The sequence below is a fragment of the Triplophysa dalaica genome, chromosome 1 (genome assembly GCF_015846415.1).
Source record: "Triplophysa dalaica isolate WHDGS20190420 chromosome 1, ASM1584641v1, whole genome shotgun sequence".
NCBI lineage: Eukaryota > Metazoa > Chordata > Actinopteri > Cypriniformes > Nemacheilidae > Triplophysa > Triplophysa dalaica.
In genome coordinates, this window is record NC_079542.1 from 7,216,990 (window position 1) to 7,240,116 (window position 23,127).

Below are 23,127 nucleotides of genomic sequence, written 5' to 3' on the forward strand. Positions count from 1 at the left end.
TTTACTAATAAGCTGCATCATATATATACAGTATATATATATATATATGCAAACCTGGTTAAAATTGAATTAGGCGAAGCACGCAAACAGAGAATATCTGAGGTCTGTGGAGCCAGGGGGTAGCACTTAATGCAAGGTCAAATAGGGTTGACTAACCGTTCTGGAGTGGAAGGGAATGCGTCTGGATGCGGGCGATGACAGCATGCTGGGTGATGCTCTGGGGAGTCTGAGCAATTTCTTCTGCCCCCATTTCTCTTTTGAACCGTCCCTCAAGAGAACTGCATCCACTGTAATACAAAAGTCTTGAGTTGCTAGACATGCTTCATTGCATCACTACTTCATTGGATCACTACTTCAATTGAATTGAGAGATGTGCTGTTAAATTCGCTACGTTATTGAATGTTTTCACCTGGCGAGCGATAAAAAGGATCGAAAACTGAAAAAGGGATCCAAACTATATCTAAAGAGTAGACCACCACCTAGAACATCCCAAAAGAGTTCTGTCATCAAATGCTGTCTTCATTTACTCACCCTGTTGTCATATAAAGCCTGTGTTATTTTATTTCTTCTGCAAAATAAAAAAGAAGATATTTTGAAAAATGTTGGTAACCAAAAAACGTTCAGCATTGACTTCTACTGTATGGACGCAAAAACAGAGCAAGTTAATTGGGACCAATGGTTTTTGGTTACTAACATTTTTCAAAATATTTTCTTTCGGTTCTGCAGAAGAAAGAATGTAATTCAGGTTTGAAATGACAAGAGGGCGCGTAAATGTGAACTATTCCTATAAATAGCAGCCTAGCATCATGGCATGGAGTTCTGAACCTTAGTTTTGATGTTCATTATTTTAGTTATTTTATTCTCATTTAAGACCCCCATTCCTAACTTTTTGGACATCCGACTGGAGTTCATTCGGATTGGATTTGAAAGCCTCTGATATTTAGCTTTGGTTGCTCCTCAGGCACATCCAGAACATCAGTGAGATCAAGACCGATGTGGGAAAGGCCAGGGCATGGGTGCGTCTCTCTATGGAGAAGAAACTGCTCTCCAGGCACCTAAAACAACTTCTGTCCGACCATGAACTCTCCAAGTAAGATCTTCAAGTTCTTTGCTTTTGATATGAAAACTACTTAAATAAATCAGTTAATGGGTTATAAGATGATGAATATGTTATGCAAGAGACCCAGCAAAGAACAAGCCACCATAGAAATGTGATTTTAAATAATTAATGTGCCCAGAACAGTAAAGTGGATCATGTTCATTGTGGTTTGCTGACCTGAAATCTCTTTGCTCTGCGTTTGAACTCTTAATGCCATGCAGTTGAGTTGGATATTAGTAAGCATTACATATTGGTGCTTACAGTTATATCTTATAACGGTCTATTGTGGTTTCATTTATCTAAAGGAAACTCTATAAGCGCTACGCTTTTCTTCGCTGTGATGATGAGAAAGAGCAGTTTCTCTATCACCTCCTTTCCTTCAATGCCGTGGATTACTTCTGCTTTACTAACGTCTTCACAACGATCAGTAAGAATCACAAATTACACATTAGAAATGGCAACAAGTAAACTTATCGTTGTGAATTTCTTCTTATGAAATTATCTGTATACATTCTCGTTTTTTGCAGTGATACCTTATCATGTGGTGATCATTCCCAGTAAGAAACTAGGAGGCTCTATGTTCACTGCTAACCCATGGGTGTGCGTGGCAGGGGAACTAGCTGAGACTGGAGTACTACAGGTCCCCAGAAATACTCTGGAGATCACGTTTGAGGTGAGCTTAAAAAGTTTAGTTTTAATTGTTTTAAACAATTCTCTCTTTTTTTAAAGGAAGGTCTGATGGTGCTGATGCTGAAGTTATTACCATGGCAACCGATACACGCACACCAGATATCGCCTTAACTGAATGAACAAATACTATTGCATGTTGCACAATGCCAGTTTTATTTCGCGTATCGACTGCTCTCCAGACTCTGATCCTTTTGGTCTGTTATAATTCTACTTTCACAGTGTCAGAACCTGGGCAAGTTGACCACCGTTCAGATGGGTCATGATAACTCGGGCCTGTATGCGAAGTGGCTGGTTGAGTCTGTGATGGTCCGCAATGGAATAACAGGACACACTTACAAGTGAGTACAAAGATTCCTGTCAGATTTTTCATATTTTTGAGCCGTCACTGACCGAAAGATTGATGTGTAGGTTTCCATGTGGCCGTTGGCTGGGAAAGGGCATAGATGATGGTAGCCTGGAGCGGATACTGGTGGGCGAATTGGTGACTAACACAGAGAGCGAGGAGAGAATGTGTCGGACTCCACCGATGCAGCAATCCCCTGGGATGATGCGAAGATTTGTCACCATTTCACCGAACAGCAAACCAAGTGTGTGCACGGATATCTGCAAAGTCCATGGATTATGTAGTTGAACTTAATGGTCAGAATATTATTGGTCTCAAACATGCTTTATGTTTTTTATCCTTTAGAGTTAAACACAGGGCAGATCCAGGAAGGAGTGGGAGAGGCGATTAATGGTATTGTTAAACACTTCCATAAACCAGAGAAAGAGGTGAGGGTCCTTTCTCAGTATATCCCTATCTGCTTGTTAAAGGTCTTTTGAAATGGCATTTGTTGTGAATTACATGAAGACATAACATTCTTGTTGTTGTCCTGTTGTAGAGAGGAAGCCTCACGTTGCTTCTGTGTGGAGAGTATGGTTTGGTGTGGGCACTGGAGCAGGTGTTCCAGCATGGCTTCAAGTCACCACGCCTTTTTAAGAACGTCTTCATTTGGGACTTTCTAGGTAATAAATATTAAGCTCCAAAAATAACTGCTCATTGATACCGCAAGGCTGCATGATCTGCAAAATCTGATATGCAATAACTTGCTAGATGATGTGATGTATTCAATATGCAATCCAAAAATACTTGTTTGTTCAATCAATTTCAATTATATTAATCTACTATTGCTCTCCTTAATACTTAATTCTGATTGGTCAGTCGTGACATTTAAGTATAACTGCTACAACTAGTAATAACACAGGCTCTTTTGGTGTAGTTTAAGATTTACAAATCAAATATAAATATGCATAATTTTAAATGATAAATGAGATTATACTTCGAGAACTTCAAACAAGACAAACCGGTTATTTATGTGAATGATTTCTATCACCCTGTCTGGATTTATTTTAACTTCTTCTCCATTTATTTCTGTTCATTCTTTTCATATTCAGTATTCATGAATAAAAATAAAATTGATAAACAACACACTCTCTTTTTGGAAAATAATATTCAAATATAGTCACTGTTGTGCGTATTTCAATATATCTTACATCACTTTTGCTCTTCACTCAAAATTTGTTACAAAGATTTAAAATCTATTAGTTTCCAGGGGTGTTATAAAAAATATTTTGACATTCTTTATTCTTCAGAAAAAGCTCAAGTTTACTTTGAGAGTGCCGAGCAGAGGCAGATGAGCCAGGACGAGAACTGGCAGATGAGGGCACGACATTTTAGCCATTTCATGCGGGCTATCAACAGCACACCTAGAAACATCGGCAAGGATGGGAAGTTTCAGATGCTCGTGTGTCTCGGGGCCAGGTTTGTTTTTTACCCTTTTTCTTTAAAGTTTATAAACAATTTAAATGGACCCTGTTTACATTTCACTTGTTTACCGCTTTGCCCCCCAAATGTTTCTACATAATTATTTCCATTGAATCGTCATTACACTGAACATACGTTCAGCGTTGACTGATGTTGTATTTCTGTTCACAGAGATCACCTGCTACACCACTGGATAGCGCTCCTAGCCGAATGTCCAATCACAGCACAGATGTATGAGGACACAGCACTCTTAAAGGACCATTCTCTGGTGAACTCTCTCATTCGAGTGCTACAGACTCTGCAGGAATTCAATATTACTCTGGAGGCCTCTCTTGTCAAAGGGATCGGGATATAACATCATCTAAACGTGGAACTAACACACAGAATACCTGGGACCATGAACTCAAATTTTTTTTTACATGGAGAGACTTGAACAAAAAGACTAAACCAGACCGACTTTAAAGCTACTGTTATGTTTGCCATATATTAAGTGCAATGAGCCTTTTCAAATGTGTCATAATTCTATCAACAATGTTGCCGTAGACATGTAAATATGTCTATTTTGATCTATACTGTTCACGAAAGGTGAAAAGCTCCACCTTTGCTATACCGTTTATTGAAAGCTCAATATTTTTTGTTGTTGTGGACTGCTAACAATGGCTATATTTAAACGGAAACGTAAGAAAAACTGTTATTATATTTTCAACAAAAAAAAGACAAAAGAGCAGTATTATTTTAATATGTCTGTCAGGTTGCTTGCTCTGTACTCCTATCAAATCCATACTGTCACATTGCAGAGTTTAAAGCAAATGATGTAGAAGTATGCTTTATAAGTACAAGTCGTGCAGAATTCATATTTTTGCGTAGAAAAAAAGAAAAGATAAAAACTAGAAAAAGGCTCTTGTTTTTGTAACCGGGAGCTTGTTTCATTTCCTTTCCCAAATTAGATCTTATTGTGAGCTTCTAAAATAAAAGACATGCCTCATAAAAGTGATCTCCAAAGTTTAAAAACAATCAACACAGAAAGAAACGTTTTACCTTGTAGTTAGTTACAACATTTAACTGGCTTACGTAAACCTTTTTAATACATCCTCCAATTAATGTGTCTCTTAAATTTATCGTCACATTCCCCTTCAGTTCAGCCCTCAGGTTTGGACCGTGGCCGGTTGTAATGCCATGATCTGCAGGTGAATTCAACTGCGACACAATTGATGTGTATGTGTACCAACCCTTAGTCGAACCCCGGCAGCCCCTCTGTTCCTGCTATGCAATATTTACAGCTCTGAAATAATTGAATACCGATGAACCATCATTGTCCTGTTTTGGAGTGTAGCATATTTTGTAGTCAATATGTAACTGGGAGAAGCACATTATCGGCTGACATTTATGTGCCAATTTCATCATGACTGTTCAGATACCTTTTCAAACAGCTGGCATGAGCATTCTGGGATTCTTTTCCTTGTGTTTTATCTCTTGATACATTTATAGACAAAGCAGTGTAATGTAGTGTTAAATATTGGACAACTGTGTACAGTGTATAAAATGTATTATTAAAAGTGACGATTCAATATTGCTGTCAGGCTTCAGTTTGTCTTCGCAACATTTGTATCACCATAGTTTACTAAAGATATGATGGTCGCTGTGATGAGATCACAGGAAATTGTGGTTACTATGGTTTCACTACAAATAAAAGCAATATATATATATATATATATTTGTAAGGGATGATTTCATTTCACCTTTTCTGCAAAATTTCTCCCTGCTTTGTTTGTTTGTTGTGTAATAAAATGAGCCTAAACGTATTTAAACTAGCATTTTAATAACTGTAAAATAATCATCAAAACACTGTTTAAAACAGTTTACAATCATTTGAGGATAGTATGTCAAACTGCAGGACCTCCCAACATTTCAAAGGACAAACAGCATGCACATAATAGCATGCAATAATATTATGTGTACACAGTAATTTTGCAACCTTCGTTTGACCAACTCCGTCACTAAAAACAGCGTTCACGATCACTTTTTTTAAGCAGTCGGTCGGTTGTGCACCGAAAAAAATCCGATTTACTGCGAATCCATTCTCACACAATGCAAGTCAGTACAAGAACAATGCCGTACGTGCGCTACGCTCGACTTCCTCCCAGCATGCAACATTCTTAAATGGCAAGCGAGGGATGTTCTGTGATTGGTCGAATGAATGTTCAAACTTGGCGTCTGACCTCCTTATATGGTCTTCCTCTTACCATCCCCTTTACTCAATGTTTGTATCCGAGCTCCGCCCCCGCCATTCATCTCTGTGTAGCCGTAGTAAGGCATGCGCAGTGCGACCGAACAAAACGGACGGATTTCAAAGTTTCTGACGGTAAAGTCCTTTGTTATTACTGCAAACTAACTGTACGAATGCTTTACCTTTTTTAAACAGTCTGCGTTGTCTTACTCTGACTTTGTAATGTGTCGCGCGCGTGATGTTCTGTGTTTTACGGCGCGGTTATTTACGTCAACAATGGGTCTTTGCGCGCGTGGATACGGAGCGTGGCATGGTCGCGTGCTAACGGGCTAGCTGTTATTGTTAGTGCACTAAGAGGCGCGTTTTGGCGCTTTCTTTCTGTCAAAGTTTCAACGGTGGCACGTATAACGTGACCGTGTCTTACGTGAAATACGCGCGTTTTGTTATTTTGTTGACATGTAACGTTAAGTGTAAACGCGCGGGAATGTTAGTTTTAAGAAAGATACAGGTGAGCGTGCATGTCTTTATGTGTGGGATGTGTAGACACGGTGCGAATAAGCGGTACCTTATATAAAAACGTCATTTAGAGCAATGGTGTATATAACACGTCCCAATAAATACGACTAAAGTTGTGAATGTGTAGCAGAACGACTCGTGTGGTGTTTAATTTGGTTACTCATACGTGCATGTCATGCATTTTATTGATGTGTCGCGCGCGCCATTATGCATAAACATGAAGTGAGATTTCATACATTAGCCAAGTAACGTTAACGTTACTCGTGTTGTTTTATTCCGTGCTTGTTGCTCTTTAACCTCCTAATCTCTGAAAAACAAGCGCTCTTTTTATTTGTACTTTCGATTTTACTTTCGTTTGCGGTGTCCCTATAGGCTCTTGTCAAATTTTAAAAAATGTTTTTTTTAATCGTAATTTGAAGATATGAACGCACGGCAGTGCTCCAAGAATGAATCGTAGTTTATTAGCTTGCATTCTAGTTTTCTTTTTCGGATTCTTGGAGGATCCCGCGTAGATCCCCGCTTTCGGATCGGTTCAAATAACGTTGCAACTGCATTGACTCGCGCATGATTTTCTTCGATCATTTATTTAGGTGTGCTTACATCCCAACATAATCAAAGTTTTATGCTTTTTTACGTTTTGTTTAAAGTGAAATTTTATTGGCTTTATGCGAACGAGTCAATCTTGTTAAAGATGCAGCGAAGCTATTGTCAAACATCAAAAGTAGGTCAATGCCACAGACGCGACGCATTCATCAAAACAAACGCTGCACGCTTTCGTCCGGAATGTGTCTGGCGCGAGCGTGTCGTCTATCTGTAACTTACAACATATGAAAACTATCAAATTGACTGTCAAGGTGAGGGCTGTGCTGTCCTACCGCCCCCTTTTATCACCCGCGAAAAATGAGCAGGAGACCCTTTGTTTGACCGTGTTCTGTTTTATCCATTTCTAGAGTCAATAAAGATGTTCGGCTTTCATAAATCAAAGATTTACCGCAGCAACGATGGCTGTTGTATTTGCAAAACCAAATCGTCAAGCTCTCGATTCACTGACAGCAGCAGATATGAGGAAAACTTCAGACTGTGCTTTGGGTGAGCGATGCTGTTTAATGTATACATCAATACTTGTAAACCTTTTGTAAAGGAAGCCAAATGGTAATGATTTTTGCTTTTATAATCAAAAAAACATCTAATTGGTTTAATTTTTAGTTTCTTTTTCATCTCTTTTTCTTATTTTAGATTATTATTATAATTTTTATTATACGTTGTTTCAATATTTTGTTTCACAGCTGCATTAATTTTTCTCGTTCAAACTCTCTTATCAGTCCAGTCTCTAATTGTACAAATGGATTTCAGCCTGTTTGTATTTGCTGTCATTTAATTTGAAATATCTCCTTTTCAGTCTGTCCGAGGATAGAGTTGGAGACATCTGCAATGCTTGCGTCCTGCTGGTGAAACGCTGGAAGAAATTACCACATGGGTCAAAAAAGAACTGGAACCATGTACGTCAAAGACAACCATGAGTTTGACATCTTCTGTTTTTCCCCCTTATCATTCAGGACTTAAAAAATCTTGATGTCGTGTATTTTTTTGCCCCCAAGGTGGTGGACGCGAGAGCAGGTCCTGGCTTTAAGCTCACCAAACCCAAGAAAGTCAAAAATATTGATGGGAAGAAGAAAAGTAAACTAAAAAAGCTTCACAAGTTTAAAAGACAAAGTATGTTAACTTTGTTTCGCTGTTTTTGTGATGTTCACTTTGTTTCGAATGCGAGTGTTGCTAATATCTCGTCTTTATAGATTCAGACGCTCACAGCACTACATCCAGTATGTCACCATCACAGTCTCCCAGTCACAGTAATCAGTCTGATGATGGATCCGATATCGAGACCAAGCAGAGACGTCCAAACCCATCAGGGTTCTCCTTTCTTGACTTATCTTACTGGAAAAGGTATAAACCTCATTCTTTTTACCGATGCTAATAAAGAAATGCATTATCGTTGAGATGGTTAATGGCACTGTTAATACTTGCAGGCAGAAGGTGTGCTGCGGGATTGTCTACAAAGGACGTTTCGGTGAGGTAATCATTGATCCTCGTCTCTTCAAGCCCTGCTGTAACACCAAGAAGCGTCCGGCTCTTGCGTCGTCCTCAGACTCGCAGATTCCTCAAACACTTCCCTCTCCTCTCCCAGAGGACATGAAGGAGGTGTGGTGATCCGCATGTCACACCTCCGGACTGTCTCTTTGAGGTCCTCATAGCTTTGTCTCCAGTGGTAGACTATGATATCTTCCCCTTGTTAGTTAACCGTAGAAGTTGAATCCCCCCACAATTTGTATTAATTTGTATAATTTTTTATGACTTTTTGTATACTGTAAGTTTGTACCTTTTTTTTATAAAACAGAAAAGGAAAAAAATTGGGGCATTAGGAAGTATTTATAGGCCAGCGTTAGGAAAGTCAATGTATTCCGTTTTCTCTTTACACTGTATTTTTTTCCTTTTTGGGGTTACCAGTGTTTGTAAATATAATCTTTATTTTCCATACCAGTGCACCAAAAGACTTCTAATTGGCATTTAGTTTTGTGCATTACACATGAAACGGGCATAAATGATGTAAAGCTGAATTTAAAATGATAGTGGAGGCATTAATGATACAAGTGTAATTTTTAGCAGATGTTATATTTTACTCGGTCTTGCAGTCTTCTGCTTGAATTTAAGTTGAGAGCTGTGTTATAATGCGTAAATTAATTTCAATGGGTTGTTTGACATGGGCACTATACTCACAACTAGAATACACCTCAGATTTTGATCTGTCATGTCTGATTTTCCTGGTTTGGCGTAAAGATATTTCTCAGTGGTTTAAAACGTTACGGGTTTGTATGTATTTAAAACCAAGATGCAAAAAAAATCAATATCTCAGAGTATTTAAACGGTTTATTTACATAATGAGCATGCATATTGTATTTGTCGGCATGTTTATTATTTTGTTGTTATTGTTTGTAGAGTTGGCATGTGCGAGTGCTCTAATACAGCAAGGAAGAGATAATATTACTGTTCAGGTATATGATCATATACTGTGTTTTCATCACATCTTCACTATTTCCTGTTATATCTTTAGTACACTAAAGGTCATCAAAGATGAAATTGTACAGCTAGTCTGTCAGCCTTGATGTATTAACCGCAGCTTTGTGTATGTTTTCGATTTTTGTTTTGTCGGGTGTCTTTTCGCTGTGTGAGTTTATTGAAATGATATGACAGAATAGCCAAAATTGAAGTTAACCAATCGAATTTTGAGGTTCGATAGATTTTGGTTGTATTCATTACTTTGTATTATTTGAATGAATGTTTGCTTTAATTCGCCAGCAATACTTTGAGTCAGCGTTGTTGTTGCCTCAAAGTGCTCTTATTTCGAATAACATGAGAGCCAATATGAAATCAATAAAGTTCAGGGAAAAATGTTTTTAACTTAATTTTGGCACATTCTCGGTCCATGTAAATGTGCCTTACCAGAGATTTAGCTGATGCTTTCATTACATGAGTTTGTCATTTTTAACTTATGCTATTTATTCAAAGCTGTCTGTACATTTGATGCTGTAAAGAATTTTTGTGCACTTTTTAATACTTTTTGTACTATTTCAATTGATAAGATTTTGTATCTCGGTTTCTTCACATTGGTATTTTCATAAAACTTTTAAAGTATGTTTCATTGTCTCTTTTGTGTGTGTGTATTAACTAAATTGTTACAAATGATTATTATTAACTTGAAATTCTAATTCTGAAAACCAGATGGTGCCAAATATGCATTTAAAATGCAGGTGTATTGAACAGCATGTGCCTTCGTTCCTCATAGTATAGTTCAAACACATTAGAACATTAGAATTTAACTAAAATATAATGGCAGCTGTATATGCTGTAGTTTATTGCCTGAGACAGACCAGACACGCAATATCTAGGTATATTTCTTAAATATAACAACACCCACACCCAATCAGCAAGCTTGTCACAAGGGGGTCTACCCCCAATCTGGGACACCCAGGCGCAGGACAAGATCTCTGGTGACTTTAGTAACCCACAACAAACCATCAAGTTAAGACTCTTTTACAACCTAATAGGATTTAGGGAGATGCTCTCTCTTTATTTACTTTGGGGACAGACATACAGTCCATGTATTGATGTGCTTGTTGTTATGTCTGTTTTAAACATTAATCCAAAGTAGTTTGAATGAATATTTGTATAACTACTAGAATTATAAGAATTGTAGTTACTCACTTAACCAAGATGATATGTAGATCGTGTTTGGTGTCTATGAGCTGCATTTGTAATTTCCTCAATGTTAATGTTTTTTGTGTTTTGGTAACTCTTTCATATCAGTTTATTAAACTCAGATTTTGAGTTTTCAGCCATTTCTAAAACTAAATAATCTGTATATGTAATAAACCTAAAACAAATGTAACTGGGAATTGTGGTGTGATTGACAAACATAATTATGTTATATTTTAGCATCTGTAATTTCCTCTTTGCATTTAGTTAGCCAGCTTCTTAATGTATAATTACCCTGTGATATTTTTAAACAATATTGAGGAAATTTCCATTTATGCTGAGCTCTTATTGACTTTTTAACTACATTATTCAACGTCATGGACTGCAAAACATTTCTTTTTAATTACAATTTTAGTTAGCTAATAAAATAAATGACTATGACTACTTTTTGTTAACAATTTTCAAACATTAAAGCATAAACCTTAAAAGGAATGTTCACCCAAAAATGTAATGGTTATCGCTGTTGTTCGGTGATCAAAATTCTTAGAACTATAATTTGTGTTCTGCAAGGAAATAAAGCCATACAGGTTTAAAATGACTTCAATGAAATTAAATGATTTTTTTGTTTTTGGGTGAACTCTTTAAGATGAGACGGCTTTTAGTTTAATGGAAAAAATTTCACTCAAGTCTTAACTTTAGAATGTCAACATGTATTTATTTGTTCAACAGACTGTCTTTGCTTGAGCAAAGAGCAGGTGTACTGTACAAACCTGAATAAAATTCAGATTTATTTCTCTAGTGTTTTTGTTTGTTTGTTTACACGATGAATTTAGTTCCATATTTATCTAAAAAGAATACTGTCAGGTGAGCAAACTTAAGACAACGAGAACAAAGACAGAACACACAAAACCAATATATAGTAAATAAAAAATATACATTAAACAACTTATTTACCAATTAACACTTCAAAATAAATATATTTTAGAAAAATATATCCTGTATCTTTGCATCAGATTTATACAGATCCCATAGTGCCCCCTTGTTGCCCTGAGGGTCTGCAGTCCTCGATTTGAAAAATATACGCATAAAAATATACTAAGACCAAGAGCATTTCAATTTCCATTCTGTTCATACATTTATATGTTAATTCTTTCCATCAACAAAACTTGTGGTTACACGTTCCTCATTACTCTGGAAGCTGACGTGAAGCGTTCCCTTTGACGACACATATTCCTCTTCTCGTGCTTTGCATGTGAGAGTCAGAAACCACAGGAAAATAAAAACACCTAGACAAGGAAATACACATACAATGTATTTTACTTTTGGATAAAATGCCACGAAAAAACAATGTTCTTTTAACAGCAATTGCCAATAGTTTGAAGGGTCAACAACAGGGTCTGTAAAAACAAGGGGGTTTAACTTCCCTGAAGTTAGCAAAATTTCCTTTTTTTATATATTTGTGAATGGCTTGAAAATGACACCTTTGTTTTCATCCAATTTGATTCTAGGTGATGGTTTATCTAAATATAACACTCTAAAGCACGTAAGATTAGTGCTTTATAAGAGTCAGGGGACACCAATTTTTTGAAACCTCTTATCATAAATTAGTCTTCTTACCTTGAAAACTGTTGAGAATGGTGAACATATAGAGAGCAGGGAGATTTAAAGGCGTGCGGGTGAAGAAAGCAAGTGACCATGGGATTCCCAGAACACAGCAGAGGCCGAGCAGAGAAACCAAGTCTTTCCAAACCCGCCTCTTATTGTTTTTAGTCCGAACGTCCTGCGATCTTAACTCACGCATTTTAACCAACACCACGCCAAACATAATCGTGTTAAAGATCATCACCAGGCCTAGATATCCATTTACTGTAATGAAGCTCGCGGTCTGTGAGGTTATCCAGCATCTAAATAAATGAAAGAGACAATGAATTTAATATTCTTGCTTAATAGCCCATGTAGACATAAAAGTGTAACAAATCTGCTCACATAGGCGTGCTTGTCGAGTTTTGGTTTTTCTCATGAATAGAGTATTTTCCATAAACTGATGTATGTTTACTAATTATACCACATATAAACACAGTTGCTGTAGGTACACCTATAAGAAACAGAGCATACTGTTATAGGCAAAGCATACATGTGGACAACATTGGTATTTGAATGGTTCCTTCAAGATTTTGTCTCACCCCAGGCCACAAGGCTAAGTTTTAGGGTATATCTCTTGATGTAGATGTTAAACACCCGCACCAGCAGCAGGTACAGGTGAAAGCCCTCGATGGCCGTCCACGAGAAGGTGGCCAAGAGACACCAGTGTAGAATAAGTCCTAAAGATAGGCATACCTCATCACCCCGGTCCGAAAACCAGACGCTGCACAAGAATGAGATGTGCAGCAAGAAGAGGGAGCCTGTGAGCTGTACGTGAATCATGACTGAATTCTCAGACTGCTTCTTTCTAAGGGGAGGATGTTGAAAGATCTAATCAGAAGTAGAACAATACATAGCTCATTCTGAAACTGGCACACGTTTCTGAGAAATCGCTGGGGGGTCTTAGCTTCTTGATCTGTTTGTTTGCATGTCAAGGGTGAAAGGAAACAATTTCATCAGGTGCCTAATCCGATATGATCTTTTACCATCTGTGTATTGTGCAATCTGCTTTTCCGCAAGTGACAGGTAGTTTCAGTCGTGTGGCGCAATTTTATTTTTCATAATAGTTGTGTGTTTTGTGTAAGATTCACCTCGTAAAAAAATCTAGCTTGAGAGTAGAGACAAACATCGTTTCTTTGTTTCACGTCATTTGTTCATTTTAAGGGACTTTTTCCATTCTACATGATTTCTGTTATCGTGAAACAAATCGTGGGTTTGTATTGTAGAAAATGATGTTGAAATGCGATAGTGGTGTCACTCATGACCTTTCAACGATCTCTTTTTTTGTCTCATCACTTTATTAGGTACATTCCCTTTTCAGTCTGTCTTCCGTGGAAGAGTCTCACACTTCTTAATTGTAGTGTGATTATTTTTAAGCCATTTCCAGACAGAGGAAGGAACTAGTGGGGGTCAGTGTGAGAACTAGAGAACTAAAAATTGAATCTGTAGCATCAAACAATGTAAGCATAGCCATAGTTCGGATCTAACGTTTTCTGCCATGGTTGGGTTTCTGTTGATCAGACATTTGCAATGAACTTTTAAAAATGATTTTTCGATGATCAGCTTACCTCTGCCAAAGAAATATGACGATGACGAGGCCTGTAAACGCTATTGAAAGGGCTGAGCCGACATATGAAATGTAGCTGAGATTGACGATATGAATCTCTTCGGGAGTTTTAGGATTCTGTGAGAAACATTGAGATCAGAAATAGACTTTTGTCATTTGTTGTAGGCATTTGTTTACTGTAAAAGTAATTTATAATAATTATTAATTTATAATAATTAGAAGTGATTTTACAGAAGTATATAGGTGAAGATATAATATTACAGGTACTATAAACAATAAAATCCTACTTAAAAGAACATTAGACACCATTATAGTTGTTAATCCAAAAAACATTTACAACAATTTAATCAATTACATTTCGGATTCTACTGTTTTTATTTGAGCGGGGAAGTGACTGCAAGACACTTTAACTTACAATGAGCACTGCAAAAAAGCTCAGATGATGACAATTGCACACAAATTCATCATTCTGTACTTCAGTGCTACAGCCGTCTTCACTCCAGTTACCTAAAAAACAGACACACTAAATATCTTAACATGTCAATGTAAAACCATCTATTCAAACAAGATTAGGATAGTGAACCAGAATACTGACCACCCGTCTTTTCGTCAAGATTCCAGTAGACACACACTCCATTTTCAATCTGCAATTACAAATGCGTTTTCAAAGCTTGCGATGCGTTTGGTTTTTACGTTATGGTTACAGAACATTGCCTTGAAAAACCCTCTCACCTGATTGGTGTTTTTAAACTTGAGCTGAACAGGCTCAGAAAGGTTATGAACTTCTGTCACACCAAGCCACACACCCAACACATTTTCTCCAATGACGTCAGAAACTGAGTTTGTCTGTAACCCAGTTAGAATCATTAAATGAGAGAAAACCACAAGGTTATAACAGCTCACGTAAAACTCAATGACAATATCTATCTAATTCTATGAAAGCATTTGCTTTTGTGTTTAGCGAAAAGCATGCAAGTGATCGCTACAAAAAATATTATGATCTCTGATATATGCCAGATGTAAAAAGGCCAACTGACCATGAAGAAGGTTTTGTTTAGAACCAACACAATAAAGTTTATATCTTTTCCAATCTCCCCATACTCATTTATGCCCTTCTCTACTGCTTCGGAGGGGATGTGAACTATGTATCCTTCTGTCATATTCATCGTTGCCTGTTTGAACAAAAAGAAAACACAACCCTGTCATGTACTCTGAACTGACTCTGTAAACCACTTCAAAAGTAATTAAACATTTTGACACAATTGCTTTTACATATTACTCAGCCTGACAGTGTATGGCCATCTGATTGACTTTAATATGTGTTTATGTTTTTATAGTTATTAATTAAATATGATTAATAATTGGGGAGAGGCAGACATTTAGACAAAAGAACACATGTTAAAGCCGTAATGACGATACAGTCATATCGTGAAACCGCAATATGTTTGCTTAAGGCTGTCAAAACAACATTTTATATGGGTTAATGTGCTACTATTATAAGTAAGGAATATGATCAAGTGGGCCATATGTGTTAGTACTTTGTCTGTGGCAATCATGTAGAAGTATCTGTTAAATAAATTCATATTTGAGAAACACTGGTCTTACATTTGAGGATACTTTCTGGATACCATAGCCTGGCTTGATACCGGAAAACCGGCCTCGATTTCTACATTTTCTCATAGTATCCTCTAAACAGCTGTATGAAAAAGAAAAAGAAAAAATTAGATTGGATCTATACCAAGCTTTCATTTCATGTTTCTTCATTTTTAACTTGCACTTAACAAAATGTTCTTTTCTTTCCAACTCACCTCGGATACAGGGTCAGGGAATTATTCCCACAAAACGTTTCGACCATATTACAAGGTACATGTGTTATTTCTGTAAACATTAAAGTAATATACAGCTATGTGTTAATAATCCTGTTTTTTTTTGCTTATTATAATCATTGTTTTTCATTACTTATAAAAGCACATAATAACATTTTTTCTTTTTTTTATTACAGCATCATCATTACTAACAGTTACCTCCCTTTGATTATACAAAATCGGCTTTTGAAATCCATAAACAAAGAGAATATTCAGACTCACCTCCTTCAACTATTACTACTGTGGAAGATAATATCCAAATAACAAAACAGTATAAGTCTCTCATTGCACTCTCATAGCTCTCACACAGCTCTCACAGCCAACACTTTGTGTTTGTTCCTTTAATAAGTTTAGCATTTAGCAAGTGCTCTCATGTGATTTCTGTGGTTTCCTGAAACATGTTGTTGGCCAACCATAACGCAACTTCAATTGAATACTGCCTTATAGGCTACCAATTTGCACAGCAAACACTAGGCCTTCATACTTCATATTTGCAGTCACATATATAGGAATAAAATTTCACAATTATGAATTTTGTAATTCGTGGCCTACAAATGTGTGCGTTATACTGTATGTATTATTGAATTATACACACTTACAATAAAGAAATAACTGCATGTTTAGTTTTTATTTACAATTTATTGTTTATACATTTAAATATGATGTTGTTTTAAGGTTTACAGTTTAAAAGAGGAAGATCTTTATCAACTAAAGAGGAAGTTGCAAAAACTGCTCATTCCCATTTGCAGTCTGAAGCGAGTGTATCGGGGTCAGGTTAGAATTGCGGGAAATTTGAGATGAATGAAAGTAAAGATCCAACACGGAACTGTTGAAATGCGTCTTGGTTCTTATTTGTGACCCTGGTCAAATGGGTCAATTTTGAGATTGTAATTGACGTCATCTGAAAACGAAATAAATAAGCTTTCCATTGATGTATGCTAGGAAAGTACAATATTTGGCTAAATATAAATTTTTAGCATAAAAACCCTATCAGATTATCCTAGAGAATAAAGTAAACAGGTAGGATTGATTTACAGTGCAGAATACCCCATCAAATTGTCCCACTATAAATAAATATGTAGAATTATGTAACAAAATATCAAATAATTGTAGCTATATAAAATGAACAGCTAAGTTATGATTTGATAGTGCTAAAAATTGACGTAATATTGATGTGCGCATGCCTGGTAGGGCAGTCTGACGTGTAGGATGAAATTTCCGGACACCGGCAACAGTGTTTGTAGCCGTGTTTCTGGCCATTTTTGTTAGCGATTTTGCTGCATCCCCTCACAAAACGTTTCGATATTTACGGTAGTATATCAAAAAAATCTTCATGGTCTTTACTTAATATCCTAATGATTTTTGGCAGAAGAAAATCAATTATTTTGACCCATACAATATTTTGTTGGCTTTTGCCACAAATATTCCTGTGCTACTTAAGACTGATTTGTGGTCCAGAGTCCCATTTGGAGATTTCTGTAGTGGATCTATTGTCATAAAGCGATTCCTTCCTGTTCTTCTTGCCCGTAACGCACATCCAAACGAAGATATAAAATCCTGTAAACAGAAAGAACAAATTTTATGTTTTTATTTACATATTCACAGCAAATCCATGTCTCAGATTAATAAATGCGATACAAATATTCAAATGTATGGGCCTTGCCCTGGTTCACATCATGTTTATTCTAGTATTGGTTTCAAAGAAAAAAGTTGTTGAGTGACATTTCACATACTCCTCGAATGTGGCCAGCCAGTGACGCTCTCACATGAGTCACTATAACCCTACTGCATGGGAGTCCTTGCAAAACAGTCGCTTTATATATACATTTACATGAATATTTACATATAACATCTTATCTGCACTAATCCTAAAAACTGTATTTCATTTAATCAACTAATCTACTTTGTACTGCCTTATTTCCCACACATTTTGCATTCCTTTAAATTCCTGTCATATTGTTTTCTATTGTTTTGTTTTTTTACCAGTAACCTACCTTGCAGTGAGTTTAAGATGCAGAACAGGTAGAGAATGGGTAAGTTTGTATATCCAGAGGTGAAGAAGACCAAACCCCACGCGGTACCCAGCAGACACATGAGGCCCAGCACTGTGCCAACATCCTTACACGCCGGCATCTTACTGTGTCTGTTGTCCACTTTTTTTTGCAGCAAAAATATCTTTTTAGACACTGTGATCAGGGTCCCTATGTTGAAAAGGAATAGGAGGGTAAAGTAGGAGATGTTTACGCCATAGGTGATGTAGTCTTCTGTGATCCAGCAACTGTAAGATATCAAACAAAAGTTAGTTTGAAACCTTGATGAACAGATAATTGGATGTGCTACATTTGTCTAAACTTTATTGTTCAAAGACTCACATTTGACTTGATTCAGATTCTGATAATTTAGTCTCTTTGATGCCATAAAAAGGTTTAGTGGCAAAAGGGATTAGCAAGCATCCAACAACAACTGCAGGAACTCCTGTCAAAAGGGCAAGATCACAGAATGAGCCTCATTTTATACCTGTATTTTCAATTGGGAATTTATCTGGTTTGAACACATGGTCTTGCCCTCAACAAAAACAGCATTCTTGCCTTACAAAAGCTATTATAAAGTATGTGAATTAAGATCAGAAGTTAAAGGAAAAATATTAAAAGCATCCTTCCAAAATACCGAATTGAGTTTTGAGAAGCAATTCTTCCTGTATGTTACTGGCTGCTGTATGTTTCATGTTAATATAAATGACTCACCCCATCCAATCAGAGAGAGCTTGGCCATGTAGTGCTTGATGTAAATGTTAAACACTCTGATCAGAAGAATGTAGAGGTGCAAAGCTTCAATGGCCATCCAGGTGAAACAACACAAGAGACTGTAGTGTATCACCACAGCAACAAACACACACAGTCCATTTAGATTCAATGTTGCAGCCCATTCGCTGAGCATAAAGGTGATGTTGAGCAGGAACAGAGCGGCACTCAGAGACACATGGATGCTCCTGGACACTTCTTTCCTGCCGTTACTGTAAAACACACATAATTCTTATTGATAACAATTGATAAAAAGCATATGTCACAACCTTGCACAGTTTAGAACTGCTCTCAAGAAGCTATAAGATAATAAAAACATTAATATTTTACAATAATTGACTGACCTTTCGTATAAAAAAGTACCATTTTCGTACATTAACCTTAATACATAAAGCTCTGAAAAATATTAAGAGACCACACCAAAATTATTCTAACGAAAAAAAAAGGATCACTTTTGTTTTATTCTGTGAACTAAAGACATTTCTTTCAAACTGGTTAAAAGATGCCATGTTTTCTTTGAATACTGCAAAGAAAACAAGCTCTTATTCAAGACAAATGTTCACATGTATTTAGGAAGAGTTAAAACATTATATTGATAAAATAATCCTGATTTTCAAACACAAGTTAAATGTCTTTTGGCATTCTCTTGGTCTTTCACGTTGACGTTGATGGAATTTATGTCATTCCTGAGGTTTGCTTTTGTTGGAATTTAAGAGACAATAAAATGGTCGCAAATCATGTTTAAATGCTGATTAAACGCAAATTTGAAGTGAAACCTTATTTTTTCCAGAGCTGTATATTTAAAAGCAGAAAGAACATTACCGGTCGACAATATAGGATAAGATGGAGCAGCCGCAAAAGAACGCAGACAGACTGCAGCCTATGTAAGTAAGTATTGACAGTATTTTCCAGTGATATGGGTCGATGATCAGCTCAGTCTATTCAGAGAAACAGAGATGGTGTGAAATTTAAACAGTGTCAGCCATCAATCATTCACAGCTTCCTGTACTCAGGACTGACGGCTATATACTCACCAGCAGGACAGCAAATGGGGTCATGTGGTCACAACTACACTCCACAAGACTACTGTTGATCAGTTTGGTCACACAGCCAGTGGTTTTCCAGGTGTTTGTAACTGACAATAAGCAAAAAATATTTATACATTTGAAGGATTAACCATATAATTTTATACTTACAAGATCTTTAAATAAAAAACATACCTTTCTCATCAAAGAACTTACAATCAATGCTAAAGTTATCGGACACCTAAACAGAAAAAAATGACATAACAAATAATGTATTTGGGAATTTTGAAAACATGAAGTGCACACACTTACATTTGATTCCTTTATTGGGAAACGTATTACAAGTCGTTTTCCCAAATTCACAATGTCACGGTCAGGAACTTCGATCCGTATGACTTTTGACAGAACATCTTCATTTCTCAGACGCTGAAAAAACATATTTGAGAAACGTCAAAACAACAAAATTTCTTACAATCAACGAGGCATTCAATACATTTTGAAAGGTGATGATTTGACCTTACCGTAAATTGATTATCAGAACCGTAGGTAACTATGCCAACTTTGTGCTGTTCCTCTGAGACATCTTTGAAAACCTCCTCTGGAATCCACGTTTCTACTTGAGTGTAGTGATCAAATAGCTTCAAAATAATAACATGAATCATGAATGCAGTATGCTAGTGGGTAATAAATACATTCTGGATATTAATCAAGGCTATTCATACCACGCCCTTATAAAACAAAAATATATGGAAATATACTGGAAGATGCAATGAATAAATGTATAAAATATAATAGAATACAACACATTAACTATTATTTCAATATATAGGAATCAAATATTGAACGATTGAACAAACAAAGGGTTAATATATAGGAAAACATTTTCTTTGCATTGGGCTGTCAATACTAGTATACTACAATACTTTGTATACTTAGTATACTAGTATACTAAAAATTTTACATTTAACAAAAGCACTCAAATATGGAAAATATGTCATCATTTACTCAACCCCTTGTCATTTCAAACTTTCTTTCTTCTGCGGAACACAAAAGATATTTTAAAGAACAACGGTGGAACCCAGTTCAAGACATATATGTGAGATGGGAGTCTTACAAGTGGAGCTACAGAGTGGTTTGTCATGTTCAAATCCATCTTATCCACACTCAAGGCAAGATCCTCACCAGTGTAGATCTGGGATTGATTAGACATCTGTATAACGCTGTTTATGGCTTTCTTTTCCACCCTGCGTAGAGAGTAAACATAAAACCTTGTTCATAGGATCACTTTAAAGAAGAGTCTAAAAACTTCAAACAAAGCATCAATTACCTATTGTAGTTTTTGTAGTTACTACCCTCAAATTTTATTAAACAAGATTTTTTTATATTTGGAATGTTGAACAGATCGTGTGGCTTCTTCATCCCTTCCTCTTTTCTTTTCAAGAGATTATCTATCTCGTTCTGCGAGCATTTTATCACAGTACAAGATGAATTACCATCTTCTGCGTCCCCTGGAAGAAAAGGTAACTGCTAAGTAAAATACCAGCCTATGACCAACACTACGATGTAACTAGATAAATGCAATAAACACTCATTTGTATATGGAAGATAACATATTCCTTACCTATGACAAAGTCCACAGTGTTGTTTTGATCATTTTTTTTCACAGACACAAAAATTTCTTTTGATGTGGTGGAGTTTTCTTTTTCAAAGAAATTGTGAAAGGAACATTCAATATAGCATGAATAATTCCTGAATTCACAAGATAAATTCTTAATGGTGTCTGTCACGGTAATGTTGAGTCCTGCTGAGATGGTAAGCTTTATAGTGTTATCGTATCTTGTTAGATTTCCTTTACAGATAAGAAAAGAAAAAAATTTGGAGATGTTACCAACATACACACAAAATATCTTTCTTTACTCTCATCATTTTCATTTTTGTTGGTGAACTATCTCTTTAAATGTACCAAACTTTGTATTATTACAAATAAGTGTTTTTTAATAGTTACCATGTGCTTTACAATCCTGTCCTTCTATGTTGGGGATCACCACCAGAAGCAGTGTCATATATGCAACTCTGTGGAACAACTTTGAAACAAATGTTTTTTGGCGGTAAAAACGCAGACTTGGAAATTACAGTAAAAAACAGACAGTAAGACTATTGCAGACAAACTGACACTAAAATCATATACATTTCGGTTATATATTGGTCTAAAGTTCCCATATTATATTAGCATTCATTTAATTCTAATCACCCTAAGTCTCTCTATTTTAAAGTGCTCTAGTTTTAAAAACACTCTTTACCATCAAATATATATTTTTCTGAATCTATACTTTGGATGGACTCTACTTACCATTCTGCTTTCCATGGAAGACTTGTGACAGCTCTGTAATTCAAGATGACTAAACAGTAGCCAAACTCAAATTTTGTGGCTTCAGAAATCCCTCCCCGGCTGTACCGTTGGCCAAAGACAATGGGCAGTCTTGTTCTAACATTCATTTTACGATACTCATTTGCATATATAATAATATAACGACCCATTTTGGTGTTTACGGAATACACAACGGCAAAGGGTAAGAAAAACCAACCCATCGGAAACATGCTTTGTTTATTACAAAAAGCCCCATTAACCCATAATTTCTTGATAAAATCTTTTCTCTTTGTGGGCAAGGATGGATTTGAGTTTGTCTTGAGAACCCATTATCTGTTTCAAAGCATCTTGCTGATGATGCTGTAACTGCTTGCTGGTTCTAATTTTGACGTCTTCGAAGTTCTTGAGCCTCCCTGATCTGAAGTTGGAACATGCAGAACCAAATTTAGCCGAGCTCGCATAGCTAACGCAGGGGAACACCAGACCCTGTCTGATGCCCAACAGACAGATAATGCAAAGCATCTTTTTTGGGTCTGTGTTTCCAATATGTCTGAAGCTTTGAATTCAGGGATAGGATTCGAAACATACTTAAGTGAAGTAAAAACACCAAATCAAAGAGTTGTAACACAGGAGAGATATAACTCAAGTGAGAAACATAACAGACGGAGAGAAAGAGAGAGAAAGAGAGAAAATAAAACTAATACATTAAAACATATTTTTATATATATATTTTTTTTAATAAAACATTTTATTTTTCTGTTAAGTGTTTCAATGTCATTTATCTGTTGGTCTTAGGTAGGCTATCAAAGGTATTTCTATCAACGAACAAGGGATATAGACCTAATAATTACAACTTGAATACATTTCAGGTCTGATGTGAGGACAACTGAGCCAGAGACAAGCCCTCATTTTTCCACTTTGAGACACTGCTACAGATTCAAAGCTTTCGCGGCTGGCACGATTGTGGGATATCAAAGGCAGAGAATGATGTATCCATGATGTTTTTAAAAATTGATCGATTTTATGATTAGTTTGGTAAACATGGTGTTTATAAAGGATATCTTACACGGTATGTTTTAAACCACTGTAGTTTTAGGTGCTCAAAGCCTGAGTACTATGCACCATTCACACCGTATAATAAATCCTCATTGGCAGAGGTGATGAAAGCCAAATCTAATACCATCTGACATGTGGATGTCCATGTATGCATAGACCTCCTTTTGTAGTAGACCAGGCATTACATGGTGAATCCTAAATTATCTTCTTCTGCAGT

At 36.3% G+C, this 23,127-nt stretch overlaps 4 protein-coding genes across 7 annotated transcripts in view; 2 read left to right on the forward strand and 2 right to left on the reverse strand.

Annotated features, from left to right (window-relative positions):
* The window catches only part of dennd5a (DENN/MADD domain containing 5A), a 36,181-nt gene extending 31,020 nt beyond the window's left edge, over nucleotides 1-5,161 (forward strand). For both annotated transcript variants that reach the window (XM_056748733.1, XM_056748740.1), the window contains 9 exons: nucleotides 962-1,090; nucleotides 1,405-1,526; nucleotides 1,627-1,772; nucleotides 2,009-2,127; nucleotides 2,198-2,376; nucleotides 2,478-2,560; nucleotides 2,671-2,794; nucleotides 3,422-3,590; nucleotides 3,765-5,161. In XM_056748733.1, the coding sequence (XP_056604711.1) occupies nucleotides 962-1,090; nucleotides 1,405-1,526; nucleotides 1,627-1,772; nucleotides 2,009-2,127; nucleotides 2,198-2,376; nucleotides 2,478-2,560; nucleotides 2,671-2,794; nucleotides 3,422-3,590; nucleotides 3,765-3,948 (1,255 nt within the window). In that variant the 3' untranslated portion in view covers nucleotides 3,949-5,161. The remainder of the gene's footprint in view (nucleotides 1-961; nucleotides 1,091-1,404; nucleotides 1,527-1,626; nucleotides 1,773-2,008; nucleotides 2,128-2,197; nucleotides 2,377-2,477; nucleotides 2,561-2,670; nucleotides 2,795-3,421; nucleotides 3,591-3,764) is intronic.
* Nucleotides 5,162-5,867: 706 nt separating this feature from the next.
* On the forward strand, nucleotides 5,868-10,026 carry sinhcafl (SIN3-HDAC complex associated factor, like). Of its 3 annotated transcripts, none has more exons than XM_056749056.1 (6): nucleotides 5,868-5,955; nucleotides 7,287-7,425; nucleotides 7,736-7,835; nucleotides 7,935-8,049; nucleotides 8,130-8,280; nucleotides 8,364-10,026. In XM_056749056.1, exons 2-6 carry the CDS (start codon nucleotides 7,298-7,300, stop codon nucleotides 8,542-8,544), a joined length of 675 nt encoding a protein of 224 aa, XP_056605034.1. In that variant the 5' UTR covers nucleotides 5,868-5,955; nucleotides 7,287-7,297; the 3' UTR covers nucleotides 8,545-10,026. The 3 variants fall into 3 exon arrangements, with proteins under 3 accessions (XP_056605034.1, XP_056605025.1, XP_056605041.1); XM_056749047.1 differs by lacking the exon at nucleotides 5,868-5,955 and adding an exon at nucleotides 5,979-6,328; XM_056749063.1 differs by lacking the exon at nucleotides 5,868-5,955 and adding an exon at nucleotides 6,356-7,190.
* Nucleotides 10,027-11,301: 1,275 nt separating this feature from the next.
* adgrg3 (adhesion G protein-coupled receptor G3) lies at nucleotides 11,302-16,146 on the reverse strand. The gene is made up of 12 exons (XM_056768836.1): nucleotides 15,883-16,146; nucleotides 15,604-15,673; nucleotides 15,401-15,491; nucleotides 14,833-14,967; nucleotides 14,528-14,641; nucleotides 14,391-14,439; nucleotides 14,211-14,302; nucleotides 13,797-13,912; nucleotides 12,771-13,036; nucleotides 12,574-12,682; nucleotides 12,205-12,491; nucleotides 11,302-11,873 (listed from the first exon to the last, which is right to left on the reverse strand). Exons 1-12 carry the CDS (start codon nucleotides 15,944-15,946, stop codon nucleotides 11,731-11,733), a joined length of 1,536 nt encoding a protein of 511 aa, XP_056624814.1. The 5' UTR covers nucleotides 15,947-16,146; the 3' UTR covers nucleotides 11,302-11,730.
* Nucleotides 16,147-16,279: 133 nt separating this feature from the next.
* Nucleotides 16,280-21,938, reverse strand: LOC130436498 (adhesion G-protein coupled receptor G2-like). Its single transcript, XM_056767614.1, has 14 exons — nucleotides 21,837-21,938; nucleotides 21,492-21,570; nucleotides 21,108-21,335; nucleotides 20,814-20,994; nucleotides 20,601-20,730; nucleotides 20,008-20,124; nucleotides 19,799-19,912; nucleotides 19,682-19,727; nucleotides 19,496-19,596; nucleotides 19,284-19,399; nucleotides 18,405-18,673; nucleotides 18,033-18,135; nucleotides 17,655-17,938; nucleotides 16,280-17,217 (listed from the first exon to the last, which is right to left on the reverse strand). The coding sequence occupies exons 1-14, from the start codon at nucleotides 21,849-21,851 to the stop codon at nucleotides 17,093-17,095; spliced, it is 1,908 nt and encodes a 635-aa protein (XP_056623592.1). The 5' UTR covers nucleotides 21,852-21,938; the 3' UTR covers nucleotides 16,280-17,092.
* Nucleotides 21,939-23,127: the final 1,189 nt, after the last annotated feature.